This window comes from Nilaparvata lugens, chromosome 5 (assembly GCF_014356525.2).
Source record: "Nilaparvata lugens isolate BPH chromosome 5, ASM1435652v1, whole genome shotgun sequence".
In the NCBI taxonomy this organism is placed as follows: domain Eukaryota; kingdom Metazoa; phylum Arthropoda; class Insecta; order Hemiptera; family Delphacidae; genus Nilaparvata; species Nilaparvata lugens.
This window is the reverse complement of record NC_052508.1, coordinates 5,681,587-5,701,801: the sequence shown is the minus strand read 5'-3', so window position 1 is coordinate 5,701,801 and position 20,215 is coordinate 5,681,587. Positions and strand designations below refer to the sequence as shown.

Sequence of the window (20,215 nt, the reverse complement as noted above, 5' to 3'; positions counted from 1 at the left end):
ATTGACTTTCGTCGTACCGTATTCAAACTGTCTTCAATCCACTGTTCGACTCAAAATTAAAATACGTGCAACTGGCGGATGTCAAAATTTCTATTTTCACAATTTTCATCAACCAAATTTATAATTTTGAATTGTGTGATTTCAGATTCGCACAATTCCAAGGCCACTAGATGTACCGGAGAGTGGTTTAGTCTGTGATTTATTATGGGGAGATCCAGATGAGGTAATCTAATTTTTTTAATTCATTTATTTACAACAATGTGGGAGTAAACGGGAAATTTACAAAAATTGCTCCCCAATCAAGGGAATAATACAAAGAAATTGGATTGATTGAGAAGAAACGAAATATAATAAGGAAAAAACAATTCTATTTCATGAAAACACAAATTTGAAATTATCAACCACTTTTTATTAGAAGTGGTTGACAATTTCAAATTTGTGTTTTCATTATGGACAAGTACCACATCACTCACAACACAACTGTAATTCTATTTCAGTAAAGAAAATATTATGAGAAACTATGATATACTAAGATACTAACTTATACATATAAGATGAAAAACTTAGATAATAGAGGAATCAAGAAACTATGAATAAGAATTCAAAGTGAGGTCCACGTTATAATGGCAGTGGAGAAAGATAGGAGAAAAACGTTGCCGATGCTCTGTCTTGTCAATTCCTTCTGTAGACGGTAGCTGATACAGGTTTATTGATGTAATATTAACTGTTCATTATTGTTTAAAATAATCAATAATATTCTATTAAGCAAGAAATTATATTTTTAAATAATTCCATAATGATTACCTATTGGGAACTTACCTAGATCCCGAGCTCGGAAACCGGCCCTTAGAGTTTGAAAGCCACCATCCCATAAATATATTTATGGGATTTATTATAGTCATGATATTTTCACTTATCAATATTGGCTTACAGTGTGTAGAAGCTAATAGTTAAATTTAGATCATTGAGTTTTTAAATCATTAAATTTAGACTGTCATGTTGTACGGTAACTCAAGTTTTGAAAAAACGATCAGTCTGTGATGGAAAGTGAAATTGAAGAGTTTTTATTTTCCTTGCCAAATTACCGTAGGTAAGGAAAGTATTGCTTTCCGAAAAAAATCAAGGTACACCAATTTCTAAATTTCTATACGTTTCAAGGTCCCCTGAGTCCAAAAAAATGGTTTTTGGGTATTGGTCTGTATATGTGTGTCTGTTGCCGTGCTACCAATTTTTCCTTAAACGGTTGGAATAGCATTTAACACCTATCAACCTAAGAATAGTTGTCGGCTCCAATAAAATAGATTCTTGATAAACCGTGAATGGATCTATTGCCTATGAATGAGAAATCCAGTTTTCAGAGCAAATTAACTTATAATCTTCAGATGAAATTACACAAAATACAGAAAGAGAAAATATCTATTAAGCCTAATTATTTCAGAGTTATTACAAACTAAAATACTTATCTAGTTTACAGTTGAAACACAGTGGCTATTGGCTTTACTACACTAATAGCTAATTATGCACAAAAATTTATATAAAACTCAATTTAAAACATTAATAAACGAAAATGATTTAGAGCAAAACTCCACGACAATACTTGTAGCCAGCCATTTTTCAGAAGAAGGAGGAACAGGAAAAAGACATAAGTTGCAATCACGAAGACAACGCCTCCAACATTACAGACACGTCACCACAAAATCATAATTTACAAGTTTAGAATTCACATTCTACATCTGTTCTCAATAAAACTTTATTTTGAAAATGTTATTTTAAATTTTTATACATATCTCGATTTAAATAAACGATTTATTTAGTAATTTGTTAACCCTGCCTCGGTGACACCATGGAACAATGCAACAAACATTACGATAATAAATTCTCCGTCAAAAAATTTGTCCGTCTATTGATAACTCTGACATTTACTATAAAGTTCCATAGATCTCGAATTGAAGATTCGATTCAAATGTAAGAAAAAATGTAATATTACACTGTGTACACGATATCTCAACTCCCAATTAACGGAATGACTTGAAATTTGGAACTTAAGGTCGTCCCCCTTTAAGGATCCGACACGAACAATTCCGATCAAATGCAATTCAAGATGGCGGCTAAAATGTTGTCAAAAACAGAGTTTTTCGCGATTTTCTCGAAAACGGCTCCAACGATTTTGATCAAATTTATACCCAAAATAGTCATTGATAAGCTCTATCAAATGCCACAAGTCCAATATATGTAAAAATTTCAGGAGCTCCGCTCCATCTATGCTAAGTTTGATTTTAGATTCTCGATTATCAGGCTTCAGATACAGTTTAAACAAAATTATAGTGTAAAAGATTGAGCATAAAAATCTCTACAATTAATGTCCAGTAACATTTTCACCTAAATTTGAAAATAAGCTCAAAGTTCGAGAAAATGTGATTATTCAATTGCAAATTATTGTTGATTCTATTAAATCATTCACTATGAAGAGATAGCAGACCTCGTGTGTCTCCAGCGTTATTGCCCTGTCACCAGCTGGCTTAGATCTTTGAATAGTAGGCTAGACTTGAGATGCGCGTGAACACTAGCGTCAGTTGATCAATTTTCATAACGGCAAGGAAAGTTGTGTGAGGGCGCCACACCAGATTTAAAAAAAATTTTTTTGCTTTGTTTGTTTTCAGGGTGTGATAGGCTGGGGCCAGAATGACCGCGGTGTGTCGTATGTGTTCGGAGGCGACGTAGTGCGCAGTTTTCTGCGCAGACACGACTGTTCGCTGATCGTGCGCGCGCATCAGGTGGTTGAAGATGGCTACCAGTTCTTCTGCAGACGCGGTCTGCTCACACTGTTCTCGGCGCCCAACTACTGCGGCGAGTTTGACAACGCCGGTGCTGTAATGAGTGTTTCCGACGACCTCACATGTTGTTTCAGCATATTGCCGGTCAGTGTGTAGGCCACTTAAAAATAGAGAATACATTGAATTGAACTGGAATAGAATTATAGTAGGTTACCCTGTTTTTGAAATTAATAAAATAATAGATAAAAATTCAAATTATAACAACTAGTTTCAGTGATCCACATCATCTCCAGGGTACTATAATTATTTATACAGTAGGTACTATCCTATTATATCAATCGAGCAATTTCTGTATTTATATATCTGGTTATTGTTATATCTGGTTATTTTTGTATCTGACTATTTTTATATATGGTTATTTATGTTTTACGGATCTCGAAAACGGCTCTAATGATTTACACAAAATTTGGAGCATAGTAGGTTTATGATATAAAAATTCGATTGCACTAGGTCTCATTCTTTGGAAAACTCGCTGAACAACATTAAAAGGATAATTCATCCTTGGAAGACAGATGATAATTTCGTCGTCTCTCGATAACAGAAGATGTGTGTGCCTGTGTGGGAGAGAGACAGAATTATTTCCAGCTGTGTAATCATAATCAATCAGCGAGAAATTTTATCTAGCTAGACAATTTAATCAATTTGATCAACATAATCTGATTTGTTGACATGACATGATAATCCTCCTAAGATAGAGTGTATCATAATTTTCAAAGTTGATCATTATTTGACAATTTCAAGTGAGTGTTATTCAATTTGGTTTGTATAAAATCTAAATTATAATTTTTTTGTTTTCAAATGTTTCAACAGAAAATTGAACCTGAATTCAAGAGTATGGAACACAACCTACTTTCTGGACTATTTATAGTGTATAAATCAAAATTCGGGGAAAACAGTTTTGGGCTGTGCCTGTTGGTACTTCCCCAATCATTTTAAAGAATTGTGTTCGGTTAATCAAAAGTCAATAAATAAATAACGAGCGAAGCTCGGTGCCCCGATATTATTCTTTATCCTACACACTCATTATTATAAAGACTGGCCTTTATACAGACTGGCCTGTATGTCAAATTGTGATGCTCTAATGAAGCTAATAAATGTATTCTATTCTTGAAATGTATGTATCCAGGCTGTCTATTTTTATTTATAAAATAACATTATATTCCCTTTTTTGAAAAGTTTTTTAAATATAAAATCATATTATATTAAGCGAGCAATTTCTGTATATTTGTACTTTTATATCTGGTTATTTATGTTTAACGGATCTCGAAAACGGCTCTAACGATTTTCACGAAATTTGGAGCATAGTAGGTTTATGATATAAAAATTCGATTGCACTAGGTCTCATCCTTGGGAAAACTCGCTGAACGACATTAAAAGGATAATTCATCCTTGGCTGAAACAGCTGAGGATAGTAAAAAAGTGAGTGAGCGAGTATGTGAAAAATCAAAATATCGCATCCCCGAAATTCATAAGATGACATAAGTTATAGCCTGCTGTGAAATATGAACACGAACATTTTAGAGAATTGATTTCTGTTTATCAATAAATAAAAAATAACGAGCGAAGCTCGGTGCCCCGATAGATTGAGAACAGATTAAAACAACTACTGTAGTTTTAATGTTTCACATCATGTTCAGGTTTTGAAAATAAATTTCAAATAAACGTTTTACTATTCTATTTTATTTTTTTTGGTTTCATATTTTGTATGGAAGCTTTGAAACCTTTCATCATTACATGATTACCAGCTTAATAATATACTCTTTCTTTTTGTTTCAGCCTGAGAAGAAGAAGATCATCAAGTACAAATGAGATCTCTACGACTGTGATAATTATATTGTACTATAATATTAAGATTTTACTAAAAAGTTACCATAATGCTATCGCCATAATTTTCATAGTAACCGTGTTACCATATAAAAAGAACGTTACCAAACATTTATCAATTTCCAAATTAATGATGGAAATGAAATAATTATTTTCAAACAAACCAGATTAATTATTCAGTCTTACCAGAACGAATATTGTTGTCTTCCCACATGGATATGACTCTATCACTGTAAACATTATAAAAATTTTTTTAATTGAAAGACTAGAGCCGCGTTTACACCAAAGCTATTAACAAAACGTTACTAACTTAATCCTATGAATTCTATTAGATTGAACATAACTTATCATACACTTGACGAACATATATGTGTTTGACAAGTTCCGTACAATCTAATAGAATCTACAAGGATTAAGTTATTCACATTTTGTTGATAACTTTGGTGTAAACCCAGCTTAAGACATTGATGTTGTCAATACCACTATATTGTCAATACCACTCTAATCAACGTCTTATTCTTTCAATTATGGAGAAATACTACAACATCTCATACCATACAATCAAATTATTACCATATTTTTAGTAAACGAAATTGGGAATAATTGAGTTACAATATTCATTACTAAATTCTTAGCTCTAATAAAGATTGATGAGTAGTCTACCTCTGTCTGTTCAAAAATTTATCTGAGCTATATTGCAAAGCTGATACCTACAAAAAATATATTTATAATGAAAAGGGATATTTTTAGGGGGAGCCCAATAAAAACAGTGTGGGTGTATTTCCAAAATGCGAGTGACGAATTGTTTATAACAAAGTATAATATTTCAAATCAAATCTCATTTATTCCATGAATTGCATGAAGAAGAAAGCTTTGCAACTTAGAATCGTCACAATCAATAATAAAACACAGAACATATAATAGTGCAAGGAGGAGACGTCAATAAACAACACTGCCTCTAGGAGCACTCCCTGGAAGAAATCGATCAATGATCAATTTAAGTTAATTTAAAGGAAATATTTATTTTATAATAATTCTATGATATTTAATTCTCTTCCCCTATTCAATTTTTGTACAGTAGAATAATTGAAGGGCTCAGAGAAATAATATAGTCACAAAAAGCAAATTTTACAGGAGAACGTTTTTGAAGAAAATGCTACATGGACTCTGTTCATTTTTCCTCTGACCTTGTTCGCTATTACATGTCAAGCCATGAACTTTGTGCGTTACTTCTCTACTGTATGCTATTTCTTCTTCTGCTTATATCTAGGACTATGTTCAATATATCTCTGTATCATTTTGCATTGCAATAGTACAGCATGATAGCCACCTGTTGCAATGAAAATCTCAATTTTGAAAATCTTGGACTATGTGCGTTATTCCTGTGAGCCCTTCAATTTATTAGACTACTTAACAATATTCAAGCCATTGGGATAATTAAATTTATTAAACTATATTGATCGAATAACTGTGTCCTTGTTACCGTAAGTGTTAACTATCTATACATCGAATTATAAGGACTGCACTTTCTAATTTCAAATTAATATTCATTATAAACGATTCATCAATTTTCTTCCATCAAAATTAATAAAATAATTTGATGTAATAATCTGTGTACTCCGATTAAGGTTTGAAGCAGTTTTGGGAAAATGCCTGTTTTTTTACCTGGATTGTATTTGCATATGAGTAAATGAATGAATAAAATCCTGTTTGTAATTATTCTGTAAAGTTCGAACAAATATGTTCTTCATTGATGAGATAATTTTTTCAAGTGAAATATTGTAAATAAAATATATTATTCTTCATATCTAGGCCTATTATGGATGAATCAAGTGGGTTAACCTTGTAAAGCACCAACTTGATCTGATAATTTAGATTGAAACCTACTATTAGGATATAATTTACCATAAGTTATGTTATTGTAAGAGAATTATATACACGAAACATGGAACTATGAATGATTGAATCTAGTATGATTATGTGATTTGAAATTGTATATATTTTTTAAATAAATTTGGAAAGAGCGGAATGTGGTTGTTCATTGGTACTTGTTGTATATCCTCATTCAGATTTACTTCATACCGTCAGAATCTTCAGAAATTATACCAATTATTATACCAAAATTTTCACCAAAAATTATACCGAATTATACCTCCTCATCCAGCCAAAGCTAGAAGACTGTTTCAAGTGGATCTCGAATACCACGTACCGGTACATTATGGACGCCGAATTTTGTTGGTCACCCATCCACATGACTCCTGAGTGCTTGAATCTTAACTGAATAATCTTGATAGGAAGAACATAAGGCTCCCAGCATCTTATCAATTTCAGTCATAGTTTGTTGACTTTTGTTCGTTTTAGATATAAAACTGATACAGGTTTATCTATGTGATATTAACTGGTCATTCTCGTTTAAAATAACAAATTATATTTTATTAAGCAAGAAATTATATTTTTCAATAATTCCATAATGGATTTCCATAATTAAGATGAAATATTTTGTTGGTGAATTATTAATTCTACATTGTTAAAAGACGAGCTGTCAACAGAGCAAAGCGAGAAAGAGATAGCGCTTTCTTTTTGTTGAATGATAGGCAAGGACAGCAATACCGTACCATTGTTAATCAAACACAGCCATTATAACGTGGACCTCAAATATAGTGAGATTCACTTAGATTTTTCAGCATTCCTGATTATCAATTTCAACTGCTCCAAGTGAAAGAGCCTCTCATCATAAAAGTCTGCATCCCTAAGATTTTGACGTTCATTGATTTCATTAGACGAGAAGAGTTTTACCTCAACGAATTTCAGTTTCAGATGGATATGAATTGGAGATTGCTTCACTTTGAATTTTACTGAATAATTTTCAAACGAAAATCCAAATTAAATGCTGTCAACTACACCACAGACTTATTCTATTACTGCAAATATTAAAAACAGATAGAACTGCTAGAGAGAAATTAGATGGAAATTGAATTTACAGCATTTAATTTTAAATTTCACAAAATAATTATTATAAATCGCTGTTATAAATCCATTCACACTACTAGTGTTGTTTCAGTTTTCATATATATTTTTCTCACTTTGATTATGATAACATTTGTTGGGCTGGTTGGCAGCAACTCTCCATGCCTCTCTGTCATCCGCCATTCTTTTGAGGTCTCTGTAGTTGGCACATCTCACATCCTTCTTCAGGGTTGTTCTATGTACTCCAGTCTTGGCCTTCCCCGTGCATTCTTTCCCTCAGTCATTTCCTCCATTGTTATTTTTGATAGACCCTCATGTCGAAGAATATGACCAACTAGTTGTGCTCTTCTCCTCTTTATTCCTTTCAGTAGACAACCTCTCTCTCCAACTCTTTGAAAGACCTCTTCATTCGTTATACCTTCTCTCACCAACTGATCCTCAGCATTTTTCTGTTGCACCATGTCTCTAAAGCAGAAATTGTTCTCTCTTCTTTTACACCCATCGTTCAAGCTTCACTTCCATAGGTTGCTTTGCTCCAGACATACGTTTTAAGCAACCGTTTTCTTACCAACACTAAATTAATACTCATCTATATTTCACTATCCATGACGAACTGCAAGTTAATAATTCCTTACTAGATGTGGCACATCAAAGAATGTGAGTGTTTTTTCACCTTAAAGTTTTACAAAATTTAATAGTAATAATAATAGTGAAAACAAGATTGATAACCAACAACGTAATAATTCCTTTTGAAAATGGATTTTAAAAAATCCAAAAGCGCTAGCTCCACACGTGAGTACTAGTTTTTAATAGTTATTTTTTAGAAATTAGACTATACCGTAGTGTCGTCAGAAATAGTTGAAAATGAACTAAATTGATAACAAAATCCAGTGTAAATACAATACTATTGTGTGAGAGTTATACTAGATAAGACATTAAGACAAAGTGATAATTAAGTTGGTTGGATGTCTGTTGTTTACTGCTGCTTTTGCAGCAGTTCCAAATGATTTCGAATTTGAATTTGAATTTATTACTCTTTTATAATAATATAATAATAATAATAATTCGTTTATTTCACTGCATTTTTACAATAATTCGTAATACAAATACATACATTAAACATAATGGTTGAACATTACAATTGGTAATACAAATACATACCTTAATAATTGAACATAGATAATAATATTAACCATGTAACAGAAAAAAACCAGTGCATCCCTCTTTAGGCTAAACCTGTGTTGAGGGATGTCTCGCTCTCTAGTTGAGTCAACTTAATTATAATACAATAACAATTTTGAGGTATCAAACAATAAAGTAAATTTTATACAATAATCAGTGTGCTTTTCACAAGATGGGATTATGAATCTTTAACAATAAATTACATTTGAATGAAGACAGCAAAAAATGTAAATAATATTACACCTCTATTAAACGTTTTTCTTCATAGAAGCGATTAAGTCTATTCTTAAACAAATTGTAACTGGGTGCATCTGATATATCTGATTGCAGTTTATTGAAAAGTCGTGGTCCCTTAGCAAAAGCATGTAAAGAGGCCAATCTACTTCTTGTAAAGGGTTCTTTCAATTTATTAGCAAGATTTCGACGAGTGGAATATACATGTTCATCCATAACTGGAAACTCTGAACGTCTTAAATACACAAACTTCAAAAGATTTATTTCAAATAGGGTATCAACACTAAAAACGCCAAATTCTCTATACAATACTTCGGTTGTATATCTTATGGGTCTCTTTAAACATATTTTTATTATTCTTTTATAAAGAATTATGAGAGGTTGCAAAATTGAACTCCCACAACTTCCCCAGGATACAATACCATAGCAGATAATTGACTGTATCAGTGCCAAGAATACCATTCTTAATTGATAGATAGGAAGGACATTCCTTAATTGAACGAATTTATAAATTAATTTTCTAAGTTTTGAACAGATGTATGAAATGTGCGAGCTCCACCGTAAATGTACATCCAATACTACACCTAAATATTTTATTTCATTTTCTTTCTCTAATGTAGGACATCCACAGCTGTAGTATGGACTGGCACAATTTATATTATGTGATACTAATTTACAGTCAGTATTATCGGGAGGCAATCCAGAGGACGACAATGAAAAGGGAAGAAATCTAGTTTTTTGAATATTCAAATGTAGGAGACTATTCTTTAACCAGGACTTGATAACATCAAAGCATTTATTAGCTCTCTGGAAGGTGATTGGCCAAGTTTCCCCCCAAACTATAGCAACTGTGTCATCCGCAAAAGAGTACAAAGAGCAATTCCCTAGATTTATATTTAATAAATCATTTATGTATATTAAGAACAAAACTGGCCCAAGCACTGTTCCTTGTGGAACTCCAATATTCACATTTAATAGTCCACTTGTCTTTTTATCAAGCCTAACTTTTTGTCTTCTACAATTTAAATATGACTCAAAGAATGACAATGCAATACCTCTTATTCCTATTGCTTCCATTTTATCCATTAGAATTCTATGGTCAACTGTGTCAAATGCTTTTTGTAAATCCAGAAATATTCCTAAGCATTTGTCCCCATTATCTAATTTGGTTAAAATTTCTCTTGTTACTCTAAAAATTGCATCGGATGTACTCATACCTTTTCGAAATCCATATTGATTACTGAACAAAATGTTGTGTTTTTCCAAATAGGATACCAGCCTCGACTTTACACACTTTTCAATTACTTTGGATATACTTGAGAGTAGGGAGATAGGACGATAGTTACCAAGTTCAGTCCTACTACCACCCTTATAGAGAGGAATAACTGTAGCTATTTTCATTTCATCTGGAAAATACCCCTGTTGGAAGCAAAGATTTATAATATGCTTCAACTGGTCTTTGCATGTACAACAATAAAATTGTTTGGCAATCGTCACATATTACAAAAAAATCACAACAAAAAGTCATTCATGTCATAAAAATACTTATCAGCCAGCCAGTCCTTCAATTTTTTCTTGAACTGCACTCTATTGTCAATGTCCTTAAGATGGTGGGGCAGGGAGTTGATCATTTTTTTTGCTCATGTGAATTGGATTTTTCTCGTAGAACGACATGTCCTAAGGAATTACTGTGTGGTTTAATGAACTGAGGTGAGATTCACATACCCCTAAATAGGATATTGGTACATTCATTATCAATTATGTTGTTTTCTATGAAGAAACACTTTTTCTATAGGCTAATAACTTCTTTGTTGTCTTCGGGCACTGTATGTAGTATCTTTGAAAATATTAAGAAAACCCCTTTATTTTTATAATAAAATGAGAGGAATGTATTTGACTCCTGAGGAGGTGCTTCATCAGGATAAAAGAGTTACTTAATATAGTAAATATCGATTATGAGGAAAGTAATAAGTTGATTTTAATAAAACAATGTAAAACATTTTGGTCTGATGTTGAGACCAAATTTTATCTTCATCAGGAACATTTTTCACATTTGATGATTTGGTGGCTAAGCAACTTTTAGGATCTAGAAATTCAGAACGTCTAATTAAATTCTTATATCCTATGTACTCAATTTATAGTTAATACAGTATTTGAAATTTACAAATAATAAATGGACCATCGCGCAGAACGCGCGTATACGGGTACATAATTAATTTTTAACATTACATTTTATGAATTACGGCTAATTAGAATTCTCATTCCACCAATAATTCATTTTTTTGAAATCTGTATACTCATATTTTTCATTTAAAACTGTTTCAATTCGTATTATCTATTAATAATTTATATATTTTTTATTTAATAATAACGTTCAGAAGCGTAATAATATACTGCCCATTATAATCGTTTGAATTTCCCTCCAAGCTTTGAATTAATACTACCACTACTTTACCAGATACGAATTCATAATCTACTTTACCAGTCCTTATTATTCGAGACTAATTCTAAAAATTGTACAATTCATATTAATTTAAAAATGCTATCCTTAAATTATAATGATTAGAGATTAGCATGAATTTATATCTTTCTTCACTGCAAACTTTGAAACAGCCGGAAGTTCTGATTCTGCTCTGCAGTCTTCTATGGGGGAAAACATGTCTACTTCTGTTCAAGTTATGGGTTTTCTTCAATAAATTTTGACGATGGATACAATTGTAGAGGTAATTGTCAAATATTTATTGTCAATTGATTTTGTCTCTTTTATATTATTTCTTCTCCTTCTAGTAAACTATCTGTTATTGTTATTTACAAATTTATCATTGAGCCGCATCATGTGGATGATTTGCTGTTTTCTTGTGATGAACATCTTTGGAGGAATAAATTTTCTTTTAATAACTCGGTTTAAAATTTAATATGTACTTATATTAAATCTCATAATAATGTTTTATTTTTTGTTGTTATAATTTAATTGTTATAAAGTGTGTGTAACAGTAATCAAAAGGTTATCTAATGTGTAGTATAGGTTGGCTTTGGGTTATGTTTTACAGTACGGTACCTTACAGTGTTATATTTATATCTGTATTCTTCATTAGATTCTATTGATTCAAGTAATTATAACTTTATCTTTTAGTATTCTATTCTTTAATATTTTGTTTTAGCATGTACAAACCAAGTCTTGAATTTTATAACCTTGTCTTCCTATCAAAATTAATTATTAGATGATAGGTTATGGAATAGGTACTTGAAAATCATCAAACTTGTAAATTCTTATTGATAAGAGGCTCATAGTTTCAAAAATAGTTCAATATTAGAGTTACGTTTACTAAGCAAATCAATTTGATGAACCCTTCTAAAAGTTATTCTACGAATGGTAATTTTTATTTCAGTCAGGGTAAATGACCTCTTGAATATGTATATCATCTGTAAAGAGTATTTCTTTGAAAATTCAATTGATGAATTGTTTATGTAATTTGGTATTATTGTTGAATTAATTTAATTAGAAAAATTTTTAACAAGATACAGGTTGTATAATATTATTGTAATATTATGACATACGGTGTGTTATGATGTAGCCAACAATACATTTCAGAATTGAATTGGTTCTAAACGTCATATTATACTGCAGTAACAGTGATTTTAAATTTGAACTTTTCATTCTAAAATCATAAATCTTGTTGAATTCATTTATCAATAAATAGCCTATTTCATGTCCATTGTCCAGGATTCCAAAAAAAACATAAAATTACTCTTGCCTTTCAAAAATTTAGGATTGGTTAGCTTTGTAATCAGTTTATCTAACTTATATTTTGTAAATTTTGAAAACACACTTTCAATAAAGGTGATGTAGCCAACAATACATTTCAGAATTGAATTGGTTCTAAACGTCATATTATACTGCAGTAACAGTGATTTTAAATTTGAACTTTTCATTCTAAAATCATAAATCTTGTTGAATTCATTTATCAATAAATAGCCTATTTCATGTCCATTGTCCAGGATTCCAAAAAAAAACATAAAATTACTCTTGCCTTTCAAAAATTTAGGATTGGTTAGCTTTGTAATCAGTTTATCTAACTTATATTTTGTAAATTTTGAAAACACACTTTCAATAAAGGTAATCTAAGAAATAGGCTATAGGCCTATACTTTTAACATACATAGAAGTCCTTTATTTAAAAGTACATACTGAAAAGTTCTAACTCCGCCAAATAAAACATGTTCGACTGTTTGAATAGATGTGAGTCGTTTATTGAACATTATGTTTCATTCAAATGCAAAATTCATCTGAAAATTGCTCTTTTTTCAACTAAACATTAAAAAATAGGAATGTTGAGTTATTATAGTATTTATACTGTATTTATTGCCAAAATTACCTTATTTTGTGTTCAACCGCCATGATACATAAGATCGTGGCAGTTTTCTTGCCAGAACAACCTCTCAATAACGAATACCTCTCTGCAGCGAATTTTTTCTCGGGATAATCGACTTCGTTATACAAAGGTTCGACTTTATATATTCATTTTTATTTATAGGTCATAATGTTTAAGTACAAAAAAGAGATGACAGTTCACAACTTATAACTTGAGTACGTTCATAGGAAATTCTACTGCACAAGGAATTCTGTAATTTTATCAACTTCACAGTTCTCAGACCAATTTTTGGCGTTATGTAAGATGTTTTATAATTTACTGCTTATAAATCCGAAGTTTTCACAATGTAAATTACGTATAGTTTGGCGGTACCTATGAATAGATGAGATTATATCCGTGTTGATGCTATGACCAAGTTACACTTTAATTGTATTTTTAATTTGTAGTAAGCCCACTATAGTCCTATTTTTAATTTGTTTTTGTTTTTTTGTAGGACTATGAGTTCCTCGACCTGTCGGATGCGAGCGACGTGGAGCGGTCGCGCATCAAACGCATCCTGGTGCGGCCAGCCGCCTCCAACCGCCCCTTTCAGGTGCCTTGGGCGCCGCCCCATGCTTCTGCACTCGACCCTCTGCCGCCCCCACCCGCCCCTGCTGCGGTTCCGCCGCCCCCCACATATCATGGTGAGTGGAGTGGTATAAGTAATCCATGTTTGTTGTAATAATTTGTAATTGAATCATGAACTTTGAAAGAACTAAGAAGAACTCTCGGGATTTAAGAGAATCAAGAATTTCAATGTTTAGGGTCAAGCCACACGAGGTATTTATTCAAAATTGTCGGAAGTCAAAATCTATAAGCACCGCAAATCAAAAAGAAAATTAGACTAAACCAACAGGTCAATTGAGTTCTACAAAGTCCACATATTTGATATACCTATGGTTAGACGTTACGTATTCCGCATAGAACCATCATTTTCGAAATAGAATAGCACCATTTGCAAGAATTGTTCAGGGGTGAGTTTATTAATGATGAATCGCCAAACAAAACTGAGAATAAATCACTCAATAGATGTTTAATCGATCGCCATCTTGAACAGTAATGCCAACTGAAAGTTCTATACCTCTAAAAAACTCGTTATGTGGTTAGGGTTACGAAAAGATTAGGATTGGGTTTATTTATTTATTATTTATACATGATGAGTCTAACAAGACCCATAGTAGTACAAAACAAAATAGCACTGTACATGGATAAACCATAACTATTAATGTAAAACTAAAATTATAATGGATGAGCATAGTAAAAATTAATATAGATTACTGCAAAAACAAGATAGAAATAGAAAAATGAGAAGGAAAAAAGAGAAAAAAAGTCATGCAGTTCGTGAACCCATGCAAAAATCATTATCTACATTTCATAAGTAAGTAATTATAAAAAAAAGAAATACAACTACTCCTTGCTACCAGCCATAAGTCAATACCCAGAAGCAAGAGCTAGGTGAGGTGCACTCTCTTTTGGAATAGTGATAAGGATAAGGAAAGGATGATTTTTTATTGGTGGTACAAAACAAAATACATAAAACCATAACTATTAATGTAAAACTAAAATTATAATGGATGAGCATAGTAAAAATTAATATAGATTACTGCAAAAACAAGATAGAAATAGAAAAATGAGAAGGAAAAAAGAGAAAAAAAAGTCATGCAGTTCGTGAACCCATGCAAAAATCATTATCTACATTTCATAAGTAAGTAATTATAAAAAAAAGAAATACAACTACTCCTTGCTACCAGCCATAAGTCAATACCCAGAAGCAAGAGCTAGGTGTCGGTGCACTCTCTTTTGGAATAGTGATAAGGATGGGGAAAGGATGATTTTTTTATGGGTTTGGTTTTTAATTGACAATAGGCCTAAACTTGTACCATTTATAACTATCAAATAATTTTAGAATTTCTAATTAGGAACTTGGCATTGTAGTTGACAAAACACCCACCAGGGGAGCTGAAGGTTTGGATTTTCAGTTATCTCCGATTGGCTGATTGGGTTGGTGTATCGAGTGAGTTTCCTGTCCTGTCGTGCTGACTGAAAAACACCTAGTGTGGCTTGGTCTTTATTCGTTTGAATTTAACAACACAATTTGATCAGGTAACTAGAAATCTAAACATCCAGTGCTCATGATGGGCGTTTTGTCTACTGCATTGACATAATTCTAAACTGATTAAAAAATTATTAATGGTAGGGTATTATCACATTGGAGGGGTATATGTGCAAGTGAACGTATGGTTATGTATGACCAAGCGTGCAGATGAGAAAAGAAATATGAAAAGAGCAATAGGAACATTCAAATTGAACGCTAGCAGTTGCTGGTTGCGTCCAGTGTTAGCAGCTAAATGCAAGTCAAAAAATATGTTGTGGTGCACTCACACAACTTTCCTTGCCGTTATGAGAATTGATCACCTGACGCTAGTGTTCACGCGCATTCCAAGTCTAATTTTATCAACAAAGATCTGAGCCAGCTGGTGACAGGACAATAACGCTGGAGAAATACGAGGTCTGCTATCTCTTCATAGTGAATCATTTAATAGAATCAAAAGTTGCCAACAGTTTGCAATTGAATAATCACATTTTCTCGAATTTCGAGCTTATTTTCAGTTTTAGCTGAAAATTTTACTAAATATTAATTGTAGAGATTTTCATGCACAATCTTTTCCACTCAGATTTTTTTGTTCAAATCGTATCTGAAACCTGAAAATTGGGAATCTAAAATCAAACTTGGCATAGATAGGTCGGAGCTCCTGAAATTTTTACAAATATAGGACTTGTTGCAGTTGATAGAGCTTATCAATGACTATTTCAGGTATGAATTTGATCAAAATCGTTGGAGCCGTTTTCGAGAAAATCGCGAAAACCCCTGTTTTTGACATTTTCGCCATTTTAGCCGCCATCTTGGATTGCATTTGATCGAAATTGTTCGTGTCTGATCCTTATATTGTAAGGACCTCAAGTTCCAATTTGAAGTCATTCCGTTAATTGGGAGATGAGATATCGTGTACACAGACGCACACACACATACAGACCAATACCCAAAAACCGCTTTTTTGGACTCAGGGGACCTTGAAATGTATAGAAATTTAGAAATTGGTGTACCTTAATTTTTTTCGGAAAGCAATACTTTCCTTGCCTATGGTAATAGGGCATGGAAAGTAATATGTTTCATTAGCACTTTCTAGATTTTGTTTTTCCTTACAATATAAGGAAAGGTCCTTACAATATAAGGATCCGACACGAACAATTTCGATCAAATGCAATCCAAGATGGCGGCTAAAATGGCGAAAATGTCAAAAACAGGGGTTTTCGCGTTTTTCTCGAAAACGGCTCCAACGATTTTGATCAAATTCATACCTGAAATAGTCATTGATAAGCTCTATCAACTGCAACAATATCTGTAAAAATTATATATTAATTTAATTATAATTATATATTAATTCCTATATCTGTAAAAATTTCAGGAGCTCCGCCTCATCTATGCAAAGTTTGATTTTAGATTCTCAATTATCAGGTTTCAGATACAGTTTAAACAAGTGTAAAAGATTGAGCATAAAAATCTCTACAATAAATGTCCAGTAACATTTTCACCTAAATTTGAAAATGATCTCGAAATTCGAGAAAATGTGATTATTCAATTGCAAATAAATTATTTTTGATTCTATTGAATCATTCACTATGAAGAGATAGCAGACCTCGTGTGTCTCCAGCGTTATTGTCCTGTCACCAACTGGCTCAAATCTTAGAATAGAAGACTTGAGATGCGCGTGAACACTAGCGTCAGTGATCAGGTGATCAATTTCCATAACGGCAAGGAAAGTTGTTGAGTGCGCCACACCAGATTTTTTCTCTATGGTCAAAGACCTTATCTCTTTAAGGTCTTTGTCTATGGTATGTTGTAGTTTGGTTTAATTTCGTAATATATTTTCCATCCAGCTGTTATTACTGTTATCAATATCGAATTTGTAGGTGCAGAAACCTTCATTATTAAACATCCATTAAATCTGAGTTGTTGTTCAATGAATGTAATGTGTTTTGATGATAGCGGTGCAGATGAACGTTAATAATTATAATAATTACTAGCAGGTAACCCGTTCTCCGCAAGGGTTCATTTTAGAACTTGACAAACTGAAAACTTGACCTTGTGGAATCTTGAAGTTATTAATTAGTTATAATATTGAAATATAATTAGAACTAATTTGTTACTGGTTATTAATTTAGTTACCAATTTTAACTATCTGTTTCGAAGAGGTAGTGTCTCTAGATTATAGTTCTATAATTATTAAAATATGTTATGTATTCATGTCCCATAAATGAAATTTGAATATTAATTCTGAAAAATCTAAAAAGAAAATTGAAATTTGGGCTTCGAGGTGCACGAGATTGATATTATATTATAATCTATGTGCAAAATTTGGAGATATTATAATCTATGTGCAAAATTTGGAGATCTAAATGATTAGCATTTCCATCCAGCTGTTTACCCAGTTGTCAATATTTGCAGTAGTAGAAGTCTTCGGGGTGATTTACAGCATTTAATTGGGATTTCGTTTAATAATAATTATTCATTAATTAGCATTTGAACAAATGCAACTTCCAATTTATTTCCATCTGTAGACTGGCTGGCCGCTATGGCTTTGTATGAAATGAGCGCTGCTATCCAGAGATTGTCAGTTTGGTGTAAGGGTAAGCATTCCTGACCGGCAATCAGGAGGTACTGGGTTCGATTCCCGGGCTGACAAATAATTTTTGTATAGTAGCGCTCATCGAATTTCCATCTAGCTGTTTACCCAGTTGTCAATATTTGTAGGAGCAGAAGTCTTCAGGGTGATTTACAGCATTTAATTGGGATTTCGTTTAATAATAATTATCTAAATGATTCCCTTTTTTCCGGTATGCAATCCACAAGTTGACATGTTTTGATGCGAACAAACACAACCCTACTCTCTCTTATTATAATAGATGTTTCTGTTGGCAGCCGTGCAAATGAACGGAGGCGCCACTTTAGCAGTGGATGAGGCAGCAGCCGTGTATCAACCGCCCCCAGCTGCCGTGTTGCCGCCCCCAGTGAGGCCTGTGGTGCAGCTCAACCCTCAGGCGGGGGTGTTTGTCAACACTCAGCCTTTCCCGCCACCGCCCCCTGCACAGTATGCTGCCTATGTGAGTTTTTTACACAATGCGTGTTGGTGTAGTGTAATGATTGATGATTGGTATTGTGTAATGATTAATCATCAATCATCAGATTGATTATTTGGTGTAGAAATTGAAATAAATAAATGAATCGCTAACCGCAGAAAGGCAACATGTCAAGTTTTCATAATTTTACAGGAGAGACAAAAAACTTGATAAAACCTAAACCTGCAGTAAACGATATATTCAAAACGTCGCCATTACAATGCTTTCTGTTGGACATGTTTCCTTTCTACAGTAAACGATGTATCTTACATTAAATAGTTGATTTATTGGGAAAAAAACATTTTTTGAAAAAGTTGGACATGTTTCCTTTCTGCGGTTAGCGATTCAAATAGATGTTTATTAAAAAAAAAAACTAAAACTACTACATCAATTACAGAAAATCTATATATATATAAAAGCGTCCAAAAACGTTCAAATTTGGTAGGTATGTTCAGTTGGCCCTTTAGAGGCGCACTAAGGACGGATTTGAAAAAAATTCCAAAGATACGCCCAAAATCTGCGTTTTTCCAGCGTTTTTTAGCGTTTTCTCAGCTTTATCGAGAACAAATGAACAGAAAATTTTTAAATTTAGTACAGAAGCTTTGCTAGGGTGTAATAATGTTTTGTTAGAAGGAATTTGTACAACGTCAAAGATACGCCCAAAATTAGCGTTTTTCAAGCGTTTTTTTTTGCTTTTTCTCAGATTTAGCGAGAACAAATGAACAGGAATTGTTCAAATTTAGTACAGCTAAGCTAGGAAGTAATAATGTTGTGTTGGAGTTTGAAATAACGCCTAAGATACACCCAAAATTAGCGTTTTTTCGCGTTTTCTCAGTTATTTCATCAAGTAATAGACAGAACATTTTCAAATTTGGTACAGAGGTTTAGCTAGCGTCTTAAAATTTTGTGATAGGTGACTAATATTTCATCAAAGATACGCCCAAAATCAGCATTTTTCTCAGCCAGGGGACCAGGGGGCGGAGCCCCCTGGCTAGACGGATATGGCGAGCGAAGCGAGCCAGACGGCTAGTATTAGATATTTTTTACAATAAATGAATTAATCACTCACTGTGACAACGAGATCTTTCGGCAGGTCCGCCATCTTCCTGGTAAAAATATGACTGCTATAGTGAGGTCCACGTTATAATGGCAGTGTTAGATCAGCAATGGTACTGCTATCCTTGTCCATCATTCAACAAAGCGGATAGCGCTATCTCTTTGTCACTTTGCTCTGTTGCCAGATCGGCTCTCAACAATGTAGAATTAATAATTAACAAAATATTTTATTTTAATTATATTATGTAATTATTGAAAAATATAATATTTTTGCTTAATATAAAATATAATTGATTATTTTAAACGAGAATGAACAGTTAATATTACATCAATAAACCTGTATCAGCTACCGTCTACAGAAGGCAACGTTGGTCTCCTATCTTTCTCCACTGCCATTATAACATGGACTTCACAAAAGGACTATCGGCTTGAGTTAACAGTGAAGCTTGGAACATAAATGCCCTATACCATGGCATATCTTCTTATGCTGTATTTTCTCCATGTTGATACGAAGTTTTGATTTGTTTTT

The 20,215-nt window shown here is 32.7% G+C and overlaps 2 protein-coding genes across 4 annotated transcripts in view; both read left to right on the top strand.

Moving 5' to 3' along the window:
- Positions 1 to 6,687, top strand: part of LOC111045604 (serine/threonine-protein phosphatase alpha-3 isoform) — a gene marked incomplete in the record, with an annotated part of 68,537 nt that extends 61,850 nt beyond the window's left edge. The window contains 3 exon segments of the mRNA XM_039429813.1: positions 146 to 223; positions 2,661 to 2,918; positions 4,611 to 6,687. Coding sequence (XP_039285747.1) covers positions 146 to 223; positions 2,661 to 2,918; positions 4,611 to 4,643 — 369 coding nt within the window.
- A 4,969-nt stretch (positions 6,688 to 11,656) lies between these two features.
- LOC111045593 (ubiquitin carboxyl-terminal hydrolase 10-B) overlaps positions 11,657 to 20,215 on the top strand; it is a 38,141-nt gene continuing 29,582 nt past the window's right edge. For all 3 annotated transcript variants that reach the window (XM_039429811.1, XM_039429812.1, XM_039429810.1), the window contains exons 1-3: positions 11,657 to 11,764; positions 13,907 to 14,096; positions 18,434 to 18,615. In XM_039429811.1, the coding sequence (XP_039285745.1) occupies positions 11,747 to 11,764; positions 13,907 to 14,096; positions 18,434 to 18,615 (390 nt within the window). In that variant the 5' untranslated portion in view covers positions 11,657 to 11,746. The remainder of the gene's footprint in view (positions 11,765 to 13,906; positions 14,097 to 18,433; positions 18,616 to 20,215) is intronic.